Source organism: Cebus imitator, unplaced genomic scaffold, assembly GCF_001604975.1.
Source record: "Cebus imitator isolate Cc_AM_T3 unplaced genomic scaffold, Cebus_imitator-1.0 Scaffold452, whole genome shotgun sequence".
NCBI lineage: Eukaryota > Metazoa > Chordata > Mammalia > Primates > Cebidae > Cebus > Cebus imitator.
In genome coordinates, this window is record NW_016107767.1 from 322159 (window position 1) to 339293 (window position 17135).

A 17135-nucleotide genomic window follows, 5' to 3' on the forward strand; every position below is an offset into this window, starting at 1 on the left:
TATTAAAGATTTTCTGAGTTTTTTGCTATTACAAACAATGTTAGAAATGTTTTAGGTAACCATGTATTGCTACTGCAAGGAAGATATCTAGAAACGAGATTTTGGGGTCATTGAGTGTTTAAACCCTGACAAGTCCCACCAAATTACTTGACAGTTTTTCCAATTTACAATCCACAGTGAATGAGCAAGTCCCATATTCTCTCCTGCACTAGATATTTTCACATTAAAAAAATTTTGCTCAGTGTTTACTTAAACAAACAGACTCCTTATAATATTTCATTTAAAAGATTAGCATTAACTGGAAGATCTTACTAGAATTATCTCTATAGTTATATAGTATAGATCAGGATTTCTCAAAATCTAATCAGAGGACTGTCTGCACCAGACTGTTCTTGGGATACTTTTTCAAATGAAAGTTTCTAGTGTAAACTAGGCCTACTGAATCAGATGTGTGGAAGGTAGAGCACAGGCAGCCAGAATTGGCTCAGATAGGCTCACAAAAGCCAATTGGTAGTTTGCAGTGTTTTTGTAAGCTGATTGTTAAATATATAAATCATTACAAATAAAGGCAAGAAGTACTCAAAAATCTTTACTTCCTATTTATTTTACTACATTTTATTATTTGTGGCATTTGCGTCTTTGTGGTATCTGTGTGGTGGAAATACTATAAAGTGTTATTTTACTGCTAATTTTTTCCTAAAGCAGTGATGTCATGTTGGTAGTTTGAAATTGGCTGTGGTAGGAAAATTTACATTGAAATCATCTGTGGTGGAAAAATTTACTCGATGGAAATTGACAATACTGCAAGTCCAAGTTCTATCTATTATTTTGTTAGTTATCTAGATCTGAGGAAACGATGGAGAGGATGTTGGCAATGTTGATTATTGTGAATGCCCCCCAAAATTGAGGAAATACACTTACAGCATTCACACACTATTATCCATTACGCCACAGATTTTGCTGACATCCTTAATGTGCAGGTGCACTCCCAACTTAAGTCTTCTTTTTGTCTCACTAAACAAAAATATTAACAAGCATTGTTGTCTGAACTACTTCATGGCAATTACAACCATTAGTGGGCTATAGGAAAGTTGAGCAAAAATCAAGGAAAGAATTCTGAAAGTCAACTGCTTCTGTGGAATTAATAATGAAAAAATAATGTATTTTTTTATATTGAAATTGTTTGCTGAACATTTTTGCCAGTAGAAACTATAATAAACATACATATACACATACTGAGACCAACTCGGTTGTAGAGATCCCCATCCAGGTGGTGCTGATGCATTAAGAAGCAGACACCCTTCACTGGAACCGAGTCATTAAAAAAAAAGAAAAGAAAAGAAAAAAAAAGAAGCAGACACCGAGATAGAACAGAAAAGTGGGATTATCCAGGGGACCAACAGCCTTCTGAGCTGACAGCCTCAGGGAGCTTACAGCATTCTGGGCTGAGGGCCTCAAGCAGATTCTAACCCATGTAGTCATTCTCTCTGAACAGGTGATTGTTATTAACAAACAGGTGTTCTGTGTTTTCTCATAGAACCGAGATAAACTATGTAGGTAGCTGGTGCCTGCTTACCATTGATCAAGGACAAACCAGAAAATATTGTCCAAGAGGCAGCCATGGGGGCAGGGTCACATGTCCCATGTTTAAAGAATTGTTTGAGCCAGTTTATGATATACATATACATATACACATACACATACACATACATATACTGTCTTGCTACTTTAGAATGCCACAAGTACTTTTCTGCTTCAAGGGGGTGGCTAGGTTTTCCTTGCCATTGTTCTTCTTAGCAAACAATGTATTTTATTATACACTCAGCATTTCTCAGAAATCATCTACTCAGCATTTCTCAACACCCACAAGTGTGTATTTTTTTTTCACAGAGCCAGTGTATTACCAGAATATCATTGGGCCCAGGATTCTGAAATTTTAACGAGCTGCTTCACTGCAAACTAAACTTTGATAACCAGTGTTCAAATTTTCCTAGTAAGGTTTAAAATCTCTCCTGCATTTTTTTCCTGTACAACAGGTGTGTCAGGGCAATCTCCTGGGGCCTAGGACATGAGCAGAATAATTTGCATTTATCAAAATAAGTTTTATTAAATCTCAAGTCTCTTAAGAAAAGGGAAGCTTTGAAAGAAGAAAATGCATTTAATTACTGTCTCGTTATTCTAGCACTTTATTTCATTTAGAAAGGAGAGTTTATTTTTTTAACTTTTCCCACAAAATTTGGCATTTGGATTTTAAAATTCTTTAATAGAAGACACTTAGAATGCCTGTATGACATTCTCAGAGATGCCCCTCCCCATATGCAGGTGCAAAAATGTTCCTTCTTCACACTTTATCTAGATGTACCTTTTTGAAGAATGGTCTAAAATAATTTATAGTTCTTCATTTTTTTATGTTTTTATTTTTAAGTGGAATATATGTGGTGACAGACACTAGAAAGGGGAAGGAAGAGGTCCATGAAACCAACTCTGAAAGATAAGTGATTGACAAGAAGGTAACATTCAACCTGCATGAAATGCCGTGGCCTCTTCTGCCTTTTCAGTGTAGGGAAGAGGTTGAAATGGGCTGAGAAGCCACTGTTGAAGAGGAAAGCATGACTTTATTTTTCTTCTGAAAAGAAAAGGAGTAAAATCAATGGATGTTATGTGCCATGTACTAATTTGTTTTTAAAGCACTCATTTTTAAAATCCGAGGCAGAAACAGATTTCAGGATGACAGAATGAGAACAGCCTAACTAAACGGGATCATCAGGCCTTGCCCTTCTGTGTTATAGAAATGACAATCGATGCTCAGAAAGGTTGAATGACTTGCCTAAGGTAGCCTAGTGCTATTAGAAACCAAAATAATTTAATTTGTATTGGATTTCTAGTTTGTGTATGTAAAAAAGTTCATGCCCTACTATATAAAACAAGTAATAGAGTCACTGTTTTTAAAAGTAATTTGAGCCATAGTTATGAAGTGGAATGAATTGGTACACAGTTAGAATTAATATTAATAAAGATCAGAGTGGTTTACATCATCTCATTTGTGCCTTTTCATTTTCATTTCTGAAGTAATCCATTTCCCTTATCATGTGGAGATACTTCTGAATCAGGTTGCTTGATAATCCCACTGATTTCAGAATTGTAATTGGATATTCTTCATGTTCTTCTCTAACCTTCATTATACACAGGCAGCTTGATGTGAGTCATGTGAATGATTTTAGGACTATTCAATACTCTCAAATGATCTAAAGGAAGCCTATTATCCTGCAGTATTTTTTTCTCTGCCAGTCTCTTCATATAAATGTGAGTTCTCTGATTCTCTGGCTTGCTGCATTTCAACTTTGATAATCATCTTTAGTATGGAAGACAAATGATTTTTAGTCATCTTTGATTCCATGGGACACCTGTTTATTTTAATACCCAAATATGGCCATTATGTATCAGGAATTACATTTTCATACATTTGGTTATGAGAAGATATGTAAAGCACTGCAGTTATACTTCTTTTTTAAAGAATATATTCAGAATGTTTTTTATCCCTTAAAATGTGGATTTTTTAAAAAGTAATTCAACATTGGACAATATAATATTTAGCTTAAGTGATATCTTTTTTGGGAAAAGAAAAGCTTTCCTACATGCAATTTAGTTTTTCAGATTTACATTTAGTACTCCTAGTTTTTTGAGAAATCCTTATGCTTTACCTTTATTGATCCCTTTGCAATTCATGTTTTTTAATCACTCATAATTATTAACTCATTTTTAGAAGCTGGTCAGAGCTACATAACCACCATCTAATTAATTCCATTTGAATTAATAGCAAATACCCTTTCATTTTTAATCCAAGTAAATTAAGAGGAGAAATTAAAAAGTCACTTGCCCACTGGCACAGACTAAAATTAGGAGCTACAATTTCATTTCAGTGAAATCTCGTTCAGGGTGCTAGCAACACTAGCCGAGGTATGTTTTTCACTGTCCACTCCCACTCCTACTCCCACAGGCGTCCTGCCTTTCATGCTGTTCCCCACTGCTCTCTTCATGGCCCTGACATATTGTTCATAATGTTCTAGGAATTCTGGGAAAAGAAGGAAGTCATTAGAGAGAAGTGCTAGGATTTGCACATTCCATTTCCCATTTAGCACTAATTCGTTCTATGTTAACTGACTGTTTTACTTGTGAAATGGAAAGGATACCCTGAATAAATACACGACCTTGAAAAGTATTTGATGAAAACCATTCAAATACCATGTTTAATGATATTGACAGAATATTCTATTAGCAAAATAAAAGTAAACCTTCCCTAGACCCAGAAGGGAACCTCCAGCCTTCCTATTTCTCCCAATAGAAACATTCTTTTCATCCAGTTTCGAAACCCATCACCTGATCTCCATTTCTTCTCATTAAATATTAATTTTTTTCCATCTTGGAACCTTCAAAAGACTTTCTTCTTCTGGGACCATCTGTCCTCCCCCACACTTTTCAAGTCCCATTTCTTTGCGAGTACATCTTATCCTTGTTTCACAATTTAGCTGTGATGTACCCCTAATAATAACTGAAAGTAAAGTAAAATCTGATCAGTAGCCACAGACCCTCCTACACTGATGCTTTGTGTTATGGTACAAAGTCGTGCAAAATTCTAAGGGAATGTTGAGAGATAATTCAGGTCACTGAATGGTTTCAGTATTTTTTCATTAACATAGTAATCATACTTAGCATTTATATACGACTTTTCAGTTTAGAAGTGCCTTATAAATGTCACTTTTTAAATCCTCATACTACATTACTACATAAACATATCAAATGTCTGAAAAATTGATACTAACTAAATCAGATGTATGAGGTATTATATTCAAAGTGTATTCCTTAATACCAGGGAATACATGCATACATAATTGTATGTAAATTAGACATTTTGGATTTATTTTTTCATTGAAGAACCAAAACACAATACAGGATAGTATTTTAAGTGGATTAAGATGACTGGGTTGAAAATGTAGATACTGATTTTAGGTTGACCTTTAAAACATATATATTCCAATTAAATTATAGCCTTTGCAGAATATAAACTTTCTGTGTTCCCAACAAAATAGAATAGTTTGGCTACCTCTCTTTGTTTATCATGAGTCTTTAGAGGTTTAAGTAAAACAAGAGGGACGATACACTGTTGCACAAAATAGTTGAAAATTCTAATGGGAATGAAAGGAAACCTTCTATGTATGTATATACACATATATGTATATGAAAAACACCCTCAAGACTATTCAAAATTTATAATAGTGAATTTTATATGAGAAATAGTTTTCAGCTTTATACTTTAAATTGTATTTAAAAGGACTTTTATAATCAAAGCTCTTCTATCCCTTTTCATTACATGATTTATTTCATCTAGTACTTTATGGTTTCTAGACTTTTGCAGGTACATTCTGGCCTCAGGGGGGAAAACAGATAATAATTGAGACAATGCAAGAGGAAATTCAGATTATCGTTTAAAGTGTATATATGTTTTATACATAATACTATATATATTTTATGTATATCTTTAAAAACAGAGGTAAGAAAGTAAAAAGTGCTATGTAGGCCTTTTGACTGGAGGAAAGAGGAAATAAAAAAGTAAATATTTCTTAGTAACCAAGTATAATATTTAAAACTGCCTAACCAAAGCCCATCAAGCAAGTGGATAAGTTAGTTAAATGTGTCTTTTGTTTTTGGTCAAAAGACAGCGCTTTCAGAAAGACAAATAAATGTTTAAATATGGTATGCACATACATATAAAGATTTAAAACTTAATGCCTCCAGAAAGGGACATGAGTGGAGGATTTTTAGGTGCTGGTTACATGCGTGTGTTCATTTTTTAAGTTTCCTGGATCCGTACTTTCTGATTTGTGCACTTTTCTGTGTATCAGAGTTAAATAAAGAGTTCTAAAGCCAATCAATAATTTTATAACTTAGCACCATACTTTTAAAAAATAACTGTACCTAGGATTGGTGGGTTTTATCTTTTAATTTTACTTCCTTGGAAGGATGCCCCTGGAGCAGCTTCATAATTCTGAGAGAAGAAATAGTATAAATCATAACTTCACTGTAGACTCATTTTTTTTTTTTGCATTCATAAAAGATGAAAACAGGAAAGTGCTCTGACATTAGTCGTGCCATAACACCCTCTACACACAGAGCGAGTATAAAAGCAGGTTGGAGAGCCTGCCTTCCTGCCTTCCATTTAATCTCTTTTGGGAACAGTACAGGCCATCATTTGTGAAAGTCGTCGTCTTGCAGGATGGGTAAATGCATCTTCTCTTCTTTGCCCCAAGGCAAATGGAAGCTAGTAATTTCTAGTCCCATAGCAGTGAATACAAAATCAAAAGAGGCTAACTCAATGCAGTGACAACTTCAAAAGGAATTCTTTTTGAAGATTTTTTTTTCCCATAGTGCTGGTTTATTTAACGCTGAAGCTTGTCTGCTAACCCAGCTTTCAGCAGCCTCCAGGAAAACCTCAGTGTAGCTTGTGTCATATATTAGCAGTGGCCCTATTTCAGTTATATTTTGCTATGCAGATACACATTTGCCATGACAGCTTAAAGTGTTGGTGCTTTTGAATGGAGACTGTTTTATCTCAATGTGCCTGTAACTAGAGAGTCCTGCTGCTTTACGAATATTCTTTCAGGGATCCATAAATTGTCTAGGAGAAATTTGATAACTCAGATTTTGTCTTGAAGGAACTAATTTAAAAAAAAAACTTTATGAATTTTCTGGTTAATTTGGATGACCACCATTTTTTTGAGTACTCTTAACTGGCTTTAGGACCTACGTTTATAATCCAGATGGTACCAAAAAAAAAACAAAAACAAAACAAAGGAGCTGTGTCCTAGCATCATTGAAACTAGAGTTTCATTCAACATTTCTAATAAAGCCCAGAGTAAACATAAGACCTGGATCCGCTGTTCCCTCAGTTGGATTCATTTTCTATTTGCCTCTCATCTGTATGTCCCATCTCTGCAGTAGAGTTTCAGTGCACAGAAATAACCTTTTTTATATAGCAACACAGCTCAACTGTATAGAAATACCTTTTTCAAAAAATAGCATGGCACAACTGACAAAACTGACGGCGATCTGTTCCGATTCTGAGGAAACTGGCTATTAGGAGACCTCACTTTTGATTCTCCTAAGGGATTTTCAAAGTAATTATAATTACATGAAATTTCCCTCGACTTCAGAAATTAATCCCCAAATAATCTCCTACTGTTGATCACCTTGGGAGCCGTGATTTAGTCCCAGCAAAATATCCTGTCCCAGTAATTTAATGTTATTAATTTAGAACAAAGAACCATAAGGTAAAGATCAAGACAGCTTAATAGTCAAATAGTTATTACAAAACATGTATGTGTATTATTGCAAAGTCATTTGCGTTTACTGATAATATAAAAATGATGTCCCTGATTCATTTTTGTTTGTATGTTCAAGACAGGGAGTAGAGAATTAAATTATGTTCAGAATACACTGGGAGGGTGGGAAGATATGATGCAGTTTAGTATTATTTGCTTCCAAATTCTCTAAAATAATTAAAAAAAAAGAAAAAAGAAACAGAGTCTTGCTTTGTCACCCAGGCTGAAGTGCAGTGGCATGATTATGGCTCACTGAAGCCTCGACCTCTCGGGGCAAGAAGTTCTCATGGGTAGCTGGGGCTACAGGCACACACACCAGCACACACAGCTAATTTTTTTAAATTTTTTTGTAGAGATGAGGTTTCACCATGTTATCCAGGATGGTCTCAAACTCCTGGGGTCAAGTGATCCCCTTGCCTCTGCCTTCAAAAGTGCTGGGATTGTGGGCATGAGCCATTGTGCCCAGCCTAATTTTTTATTATTGAAAATGTTACTTCTTTGTTTTCCTAAGACTTGGCAGTGGTTTCAGGCATACTTTTTAGTACCTCCTTAAAGAAAGAATCCATTATCCAGAAGGGTGACTTGGAATAGTAGGAAATAAGTGTGCTCTAACATTTACCTTCACCTTCCCAGAAAAGTGCGGTGAATTGAAAACCAGTCTACAAATTCCTTTCTGAAGGACTTTCCCAATTAGTGGGACATAGTTTATAACAATACATTGGTTCCCTCAGGATCAGTGGTTAATCTTTCTTTTTACTGAAGCAGGAAAAAAACCAGGACAAGATGAGCTCATAGAGTATAGAGCACTATCTCTAGAGGAAAAATTAGGAGAGACCAACAGAACCATCTAAGATCATCTAAGAACCTAAGATGTAATAGGTTATTATCATGCATTATTCCACATACTTTACTACTTAGCTATGAATCCAAGCAGGAACTACAGGCTATTATTAGAAAAGCAAACTAAATAGTTTGGGATGGATAACCTCATATCCCATACATTCACCTCCCATTAAGAGAATTGAGCTTCCTACTTAAGCGTATGTCCTTAAGTACCACAGATTACTTATCCATTCTTGCTTAATTCCTTTATCATAGCTTCCATGGTATTTTAACCTTGGAAGTCTCTAAGAGATACAATCCTTCTTTTTTCATTTTTGCTTTTTTTTTTTTTTTTTTTNAACATTAATATTAGAGAATTATATCTGATACTCAGATGTGTCACCAGGTAGCTGAATTATTTTATGAGGCAACATGCTTAATCTCTGTGACCTCTTTTTTCCTATCCATAAAGTATAAGATTTGAATTCCATCATGTCTGGTTTCCCTTTCAGTTCTGAAATTCTAGGAGTCTATGTAGCTGTAAAATACTTTGTTGTGGTTATGCATCTCCACCTAAGCAGAGGAAAGCAATTTCTCAAAGGCAAACTCAGACCCTTGTGGAGCAGTCATTCAGTTTTATCTTCCCTAAAATTAGATTCTGATTGAATGCTATTTTCAAGTTTCATCCAGTATCTGGAAGTACTCATTTCTTTCATTATCAGACTACTCTTTGGAAGTCTTACCATCCAACCACCAGCACTGCAATACTGTCCTATGTTGTGATGTGCCTCTCAGGCATTATTAGACTTGGCTATTTTACATTTCTTTTTAAAAATTATTATTTGATCTTTTCCTCTGTAAATGTCTTCAACATTACAAAAGCTTCTTGTACATGCATATGACATTATAATGGAATATAACGACATAATGAAGTATCCTTCTCAGTTTTACCTCATACCTAACTAGTGAATGAAGTTTCAACTTCATATCTTGAAACCCCTTACACTAAAATTAACTTTACTGCAAGAGAACAACCACTATGGAAAATCTTTTTAACAGTGATATCTTGGGGTTCAATTCTCTGTAAATACAGGACATTAGTAGCTAAAGGCCAAGTATTTACCAGTGTACCTTTGAAAGAGAGTGAACCTGGAGCCCAACCCAGTGAAGAAAAGAATATTTACTTTGGAATAATAATGCTAAAATAAGAATAAAATGAAGCCACCTGAAAAGAAGAGCTATTAGGACTTTTGCATGATAATGTACAGAATAACTGAATGTACATTGAAAGAATTTGAATATCAGCACAAAAATGAGCTCACTGTCTTTTCTACAAAGGATCCCATGGAACTGACTTCTAGCCCAAAACACATAAAAACATCAGGTTGTTTTGGGTCTGGTCAAGGAGTGCATTGTTACTAAAAGTCGTGGAAGACCTTGAAACATTATCAACTTCTTCACGGCCTCATAGCCTCTAGTTTAAGAATTTCATTTTAGCCAGACCGTGGTATTTATCTTACTAAAACTTATTTGCTTCACTTCTGATTTTATTCTTTATCTACCTAGTTCAGACCCTTCTGAGAACATGTTTTGTACAATGTCTTTAACATACCAAATTTCAATTCTAATTTCTTCTTTTAACCATTTTACTCTTTTAATGTTCCCATGTTTTTCCTGCTTTCTTCTTTCCTGCTTTCTTCTAGTCCTAGTACTTGGAGAAATTTGATGAGCTTCAGTTTTTTTTCATTAAGAAATTTCACACTCATAACTATGAAAATACATTTCTTAAAAATAAAATATTCATGTACTGAAATGTATTGGAATATGACAATAAAGAGAATAATAAGTAGCATTTATTGAATTTTTCCTGTGCTCTAAATAGAGTGCTAAGAGCTTTACGTAAGTTATCTCAGTTGTAGACTACTTAGAATTTCTTACTGGTATAAATATTGATCACTAGTGCTAATCTACTGAAATAACCTAGATTTTACTTCTTTAGACAAAGGAACTCATTGAGCATCTAGTTGAAAACTGACGATGGTCCTGTGAAGCATTATCCTATGATCAAATAATTGTGTGGGATTGAAAAATACAAATGAATCCCAAACTTTCTACCTGACAAATTTGACATGTGGAAATGTGCAATATTTATATTGAAATAGAAATTCAATATTTGTATTGATATGTAAATTTATAGTTTATATAGCTTATATAAAATATATATAAATATAGCTTGCTTCCTTTCTAAGCCTTTCCTTCAATTTCAATCCTCTAATTTGACTATTTTAGTTTTTTGACTCACGACCGTTCCCATCTTTCATTTTTTAAGCAGTGGGATTCCATTTCTGTGGTTTCAGCTATCAGTTAACTTTCTTATCTATTCTTCTCTTCCCCTCCCTTGTTTTTATTTTCATTCCAGTCACAGAATATGTCTATACAGCCAGCTTTTTCAGCCAGGATATATGACTTTGATATTCTGAGTTCATTTTCTGTACAGTTCTTAACTCTCTCAGTACCGATTTTGTTTTTTCATTTTATGTGGTAAAATATTAGCAGAAGCATCAATTTTTTATTGTAATAAACGTTTTAAGCGTCAAATGTTTTGTGGTGATGCATGTCAGAGATAGATTTTATATATAGCCTAGTGAATTGATATGAATTCATTCTTAGGAGGTTTCATATCTTGTGGCCCAAGCACTGTATTACAACAGAAGGACGAAGTCAGAGAACACCGCAAATCATCAGGGAAATATGCAAAACTAGCTGTAGTTTCTTAGTTCACAGAAGTAAGATCAGCGTAGAGGTTATGGAAATAATAATGCATCACTGTGGCAAAGATCATGCTGGAGGGCATAATCTTCACACCAAACACTGAGGCTGGAATATGCTGCTTATCAAAACTACCACCTGCTATAGGAGCAGCTGTGGATCCAGGACCCCCGCTGATCTCCAGGCCACCTTATTTGAGAGCATTCAAGTTGCTCCCACTGGGACTTCTCATTGTATATATGTGCAAGCATATGGGCTCTTTAGGTCAAACTGTGGAAAGCTGTACTAGAAGAGATGAAAAGTCTCTATGACAATAAAATTCTATTTTGAAATAATGAATATATGAATGTCAGTAGACTTCAGCAATGCCTAAAGTGTATGAAAACCTAAATGTGAACTACACTTTTTAAAAAATAGAAAAGGCTGTTGTTTGGAGCAGCATGGAGCAAACTATTTTAGTTCAGCAACTTTTCTGGGTTTTTCAACAATATAGATAATTCATAGAGAGTAGCAACAACTTTCTAGTATGTCTGCAGGAAAGTCAATATATTGATCAGGTTGATGTGTCAAGAAATACCATAGACTGCATGAAATGGTAGTTTTGTTTTGCTGTTATGATACACTGGCAATTAAAAGAATTACTAAATATGAAAGTATTCAGTAAATCATAAAGCACTATACAGATGAAACATGTGTTTTAAAATACTGAGTTACAGTCATTTCAAACTTGCTAGTTTGAAATCCGTTTTTGATGTTTTCATATTTAAGATCCATGTTTGTATGTGTGTTTTCAGATAATCACAAGGACTGTTCTGGCGTGTCCTTACACCTCACACGTCTGCCGTAAGTACTTCCACTTTTCCTGGATGAGCAACAACTTTAACATCTTTATGAACTTAGAATGGGAATTTCACTGTATTAATTATCTGTGGGTAAAACTTAACCTAAACTAACTGGCTTAGAACAGCAAATATTTATTGTCTCATTTTCCTGTGTGTCAGTAATTGGACACACTTATCTGGACCCTCAGGCAGGAGGTCTCACACAGAGGCTATAGTGAGAATCTTGGCTGGCGCTTCCGTCAGCTCTAAGCTTGACTGGGGAGGAGCCACTTCCAACATCACTCACATGGTTGTCGGCAGACTTCAGTTGTTTGCTGAGTGTTGGCTGGAGGTCACCCTCATATCCTTATCAAGTAAGCTATAAGCAGGACAGCTCACATCATAGAGCTGGCTTCCATCATAGAAAGTAAGCAAAAAGCAAGAAAGGGCATGCATGCAAGATGGAAGCCAGAGCCTTTCAGTAACCTAATGTTCAAAATGACACCCCATCACTTTTGCTATACTCTATTTGTTAAAGATAAGTTACGAAGTAACTCAGAAATGGAAAAGCAGACATCATATGTTCTCACTCATAAGGGGGAGCTAAGTTATGAGGATGCAAAGACATAAGAATGATACGATGGACTTTGAGGACTCTGGGAGAAAGGGTGGGAAGGGGGTGAGGGATAAACGGCTACAAATTGAGTTTAGTGTATACTTCTTGGGTGATGGGTGCACCAAAATATCAGAAATTACCACTCAAGGACTTAGGTAACCAAATACTACCTGTTCCCACAAAATCTATGAAAATAAAATACTTTTTAATATTTTTTAAAAGATAAGTTACTACACTTATTTTATCCTACATTAAAGGGGAAGGGATTAGACAACGGCATGAATGTCACAGCTAGGAATCATAAGAGTTGATTAGTCAGGGTTCTCCAAAGAAACCTGAACCAATAGGATTGAGAGAAAGAGAAAGAGTGGTTATAAGGGATTGGCTGACACTATTGTGGGGACTGATTAAGTCCTAAACCCACTGGACCAATTGGAAATTAAAGGAAGGGTTGATGTTGCATTCTTGGGTCCAAGGGCAGTTTGCAGGCAGAATCCTTTCCTTTTGAGGGGACCTTTGTCTTTTCAGTCTTTCAGAGGATTGGATGACGCCCACCCACATCATGAAAAATAATCTACTTTACTCAAAGTTTAATTTAAAGGTCAATCACATTTAAAAATCACCTACCCAGCAACACCTAGACTGGTGATTGACCAAACAACCAGGCACCTGGCCAGGTCGACACATAAATTTAGTTATCACAGGAACAATTTAGAGTCTGCCTTCACATGAAAAAGTATTTTTTAAGGAAAAAAAATCCTCTTCTTTTTCTATTTCATTTTAATTTTCACAAGGCTCACATTTTATAAACCTTAGTGTTGAGGTCTATCTTGTTTTTCCAAAACAGTCATTTTGACTTTTTCAGGTAATTCCGAAAAATATTACTTTTTTCTACAGACAGCCTTTAATTGCTGGCATGTACCTTCTGATGTCTGTTGACACTGTTATCCCAGCAGGAGAAAAAGGTGAGTAATGATTTTTTAATATTTATCCTTACCTTATTTCCTAATCTGTAAAAATGGATTTATAATGTTTTTTTTTTTTTTAAAGATGGGGTTTCACCATGTTGGTCAGGCTGGTCTTGAACTCCCGACCTCAGATGATCCACCCGCCTTGGCCTCCAAAGTATAGTGTATTTTTAGTAAAATTTAAAAATAACCAATATTTTTGTGTCTTGGAAAAATAAACCAATTCTTTATTGTCCATGGATTTAAAATAGATTTTTGTATTATTCCAAGCCAGTGGTTTATTACTTTTCCATTCTTTGTTGAGATGCTAGGAAGTGAGGCCCTTGGGTAGGTGTGTGTTATATTAATTAAAGAATAAATCTTGAGTATTTTAGAAACAAATCATCCATTCTTGAGATGCAGAGGACACACTGCATAATGAGCAGTGACATAAACTTCTATATAGAAAGATTTAAAAATTAAATGACTAGCAAGTCCAACACCAACTTAGTCTTTAAACTTAGATATAGGTGGCTTATTTCTCTACTTGCAAAATGGGGATGATAATAGTTGATCCTCCCAAGCTTACTAGAAGCGATGAGAATAAGTATAATATTATTTATTAATATATGTTATGATTCTCTAATAAAAGTACCATATGAAATATTGTTCATTTGTTTTCACTGGAAATTTCTTAAAGTTAATGACTAGTATGGTCTCTTTGTTACCATTTTTTCATCTATTATAAAATAAATATTTATTGAATAGCTACTGTGTTAGACTATAAGGAAGATGCAGTATGAACTGGCCTCTTCTCAACAGGAACTGCCAATCTAGTGATCTTAGGTGTCTGCATTCAGTTTTTCAAAAATCCTTTTGTTCCAAAAATAAAAACCAATTTTTAAGCTTTCTCAACTGGATAAATTTCAAGCTAGAGATAACAAATTAGGCCTACGTTTTCACTGACAGAATATTCTGATTTGGTTCTAGTCATTCTGTTTAAGAAAAAAATAAAAATATTAGGCAAGGGGTTCTTAATTCATGTGAGTAAACTGGCTGGCACAGAATAAGTGCTTAATATCTGTGTGTTTAAGTCATCTTATGAATACCCTATGCACACTTTTAGACAAGAATAATGTCATTTTCCAATTGAATAGTGATTTTTGTCTGTGTTTTCATTTCCCACAGTGGTGAATTCTGACATTTCATGCCATTATAAAAATTATCCAATGCATGTCTTTGCCTATAGAGTTCACACTCACCATTTAGGTAAGAACTTTACATGTTAAATTATAAATATTTACTATTGTGCTTGCTGGTGCCATAAATTAGAATGCAAAGTATATTTGGCCTTAAGTCTGTTTCAGTGAAGGTGATTTCATGTAAGATCTTGAAAGATTTTATGCATTTTATCATGTTGTTTATACTAAGATACTCAGTATTTGGGGCTCTGAAGATACTCAGATTTCTATTTTAAAGTGGGAAAGTAAATATGCCTTTTGTTTTTCTAATACCTTATTGTGTTATATGAGTAACATTTGTGTTTATTTCAGGGAAGGTAGTAAGTGGATACAGAGTAAGAAATGGACAATGGACACTGATTGGACGACAAAGCCCTCAGCTGCCACAGGTGTGTAAAATCTAGTTTAATTTTGAAAGAAAAAATATTAACCAGCAGAAAGTAACTTTTAAAACTTATTATGCAACTCTTGTGAATTTCTATGGAATCTAAAAATTTCTAAATCCACCTTTACTGTATATCTGAGCTATATAACTTCCTTTTTGCAACTTCCAATTTGGTACTTCCTTTAACAGTTTTCTCAATATGGTCAAAATATGTTGGTGGCCTTTTATATCCCATCATTTATTCAAAGACAGGATTTCAGATAGCTCTTCTATTATCACATTTATTCTGATTTTTAAGGGATGCATTTGCTAATAGTATTTATTTGTTTATTTCAAAGTTTGGTGCTCTTGTCATAAAGTAGCAGTGATTAATTAAAAGTGAACTCTTTTTAGCCAGTGGTTATTTGTGCATGTGTGTGTGTGTGTCTGTTTACCTGTCTGCCTTCATCCTCTCTATCCAGTGTGTACCAAGCTTCATATTATTAAGACGTGGTTCTGTGATATGTCATATCAATAGAATGAAGGGCAAAAACCCTCTGATCATTTCAATGGATGCTGAAAAAGCATATGGTAAAATTCAACATCCATTTACAATAAATCCCTCAAAAAAGGGGTAAAGAGGGAACATATGTCAACACAATCAAGCATGTAGTTCTGGATTTTATTGGTAATATTAATGAATCATTGTGCTTGTCTTTTTGGCAGGCTTTCTACCCTGTGGAGAACCCAGTAGATGTAAGCTTTGGTGACATACTGGCTGCAAGATGTGTATTCACTGGTGAAGGCAGGACAGAAGCCACACACATTGGGTATGATTCTGCACATTCCACTATCTAAAGATATTTTATTAGGATAAGACATGATTACAGATGACAGCTATCTTTATGAATAAATTATAAATTTATTTTCTTGTTGTGGACAGTTATAACAAACTGTAGCATTTTATCATTTTAAAACTGATCGATTTGGGTAAACTCCAGAACATGTGCTCATTTTTCATGCTTCTCTTTTTCTTGCATCCTCAAAACCTTCAGTATCATAACTCTAGATATTACAATTACCACAAGACTTTGTATTACTTCCTGAGACTCATCTTAATAAAGAAAGTATATTGATGATGAAATTTTTTTCTCAAGTGCCTTTTTGCCCTATGTTCACATTTAGACAAATATATGGAGTCTACATTTGGTCCCATTAAGTATTCAGAACCATGATGTTAAAACTCCTGTGAATTTAATAATTTCCAGTTGTTTAGTCTACCAAATAAGGATAATAATATGCAACATATCTCAAAAAGGAATGTCAATTCTTTTAAATAATTTTTAAAATACTGCACCTCCTTGAAATAATTATATTTTATAAAACTAAGTAAAATTTTCAAAGCATTATGAACCCTTTCAAAAAAAACTTACCTGAATGAAAAAAAAGGTAGTTTCTTTTTATGCTTTCTGATAGAAAAGAATCAAGTAGACTTCTTTTTATGTTAAACTAAATTTTAAAATATTTACTGATGCCATCTGGAAGCTAGAGTTTTAAACCGTTTATCTCTTAATCAAAGAGAAGTTACAGAAAGGAAGCATCTGAAAATATGCCTTAGATGCACTAAAGATGATTTTTGTGATAGCGACACTACTGTTGGCTGTACAGAGAAGGGAAAAGGTACTGTGGCAGGTTAAAAAAAAGCAAGGCATTTGATATGGTATAAAAGAATTTTTATGTCACTGAATGACTTTTTTATATTAGTAAGCATAAGTTTTAAAGCTAAGGATAGAGAAAATTAAAAAACTATCAACTTCTGTTACAGAAATAGTTTCCAACAGCTTTGCTTTTCGATAAATTTGCTAAATTTGGAAAAGAGGCTTCAGGAAAGCAATAATATTATTGAGTTGCGGGAAATGATGCTGGTAAGAAAAGAGCTGACAAAGGAGGTATAACTAGATTTGAAAGAAAGAGCATAGTAAGCCCCTCCTTAACAATCTTTAAATACATGAGGTAACATGACTCAAAGGGCATCCATCAGTTGTTCGTTTTATGTCAGTGCAGAGGCTTAGGGAGTTTACTTAAATGCTCCAGGTTATGTTATTAACCTTTATAGTAAGTAAAGTAGTAAAAAATCCCTTTCAACACATTACTTGCCCTGGCTTACAAGTTTTAAGTG

The 17135-nt window shown here is 34.4% G+C and overlaps 1 protein-coding gene across 9 annotated transcripts in view; it reads left to right on the forward strand.

Annotated features, from left to right (window-relative positions):
* Positions 1-17135, forward strand: part of PAM (peptidylglycine alpha-amidating monooxygenase) — a 280315-nt gene that overhangs the window by 187232 nt on the left and 75948 nt on the right. For all 9 annotated transcript variants that reach the window (XM_017511776.2, XM_017511778.2, XM_017511777.2 and 6 more), the window contains 5 exons: positions 11762-11810; positions 13302-13369; positions 14540-14620; positions 14905-14981; positions 15683-15786. In XM_017511776.2, the coding sequence (XP_017367265.1) occupies positions 11762-11810; positions 13302-13369; positions 14540-14620; positions 14905-14981; positions 15683-15786 (379 nt within the window). The remainder of the gene's footprint in view (positions 1-11761; positions 11811-13301; positions 13370-14539; positions 14621-14904; positions 14982-15682; positions 15787-17135) is intronic.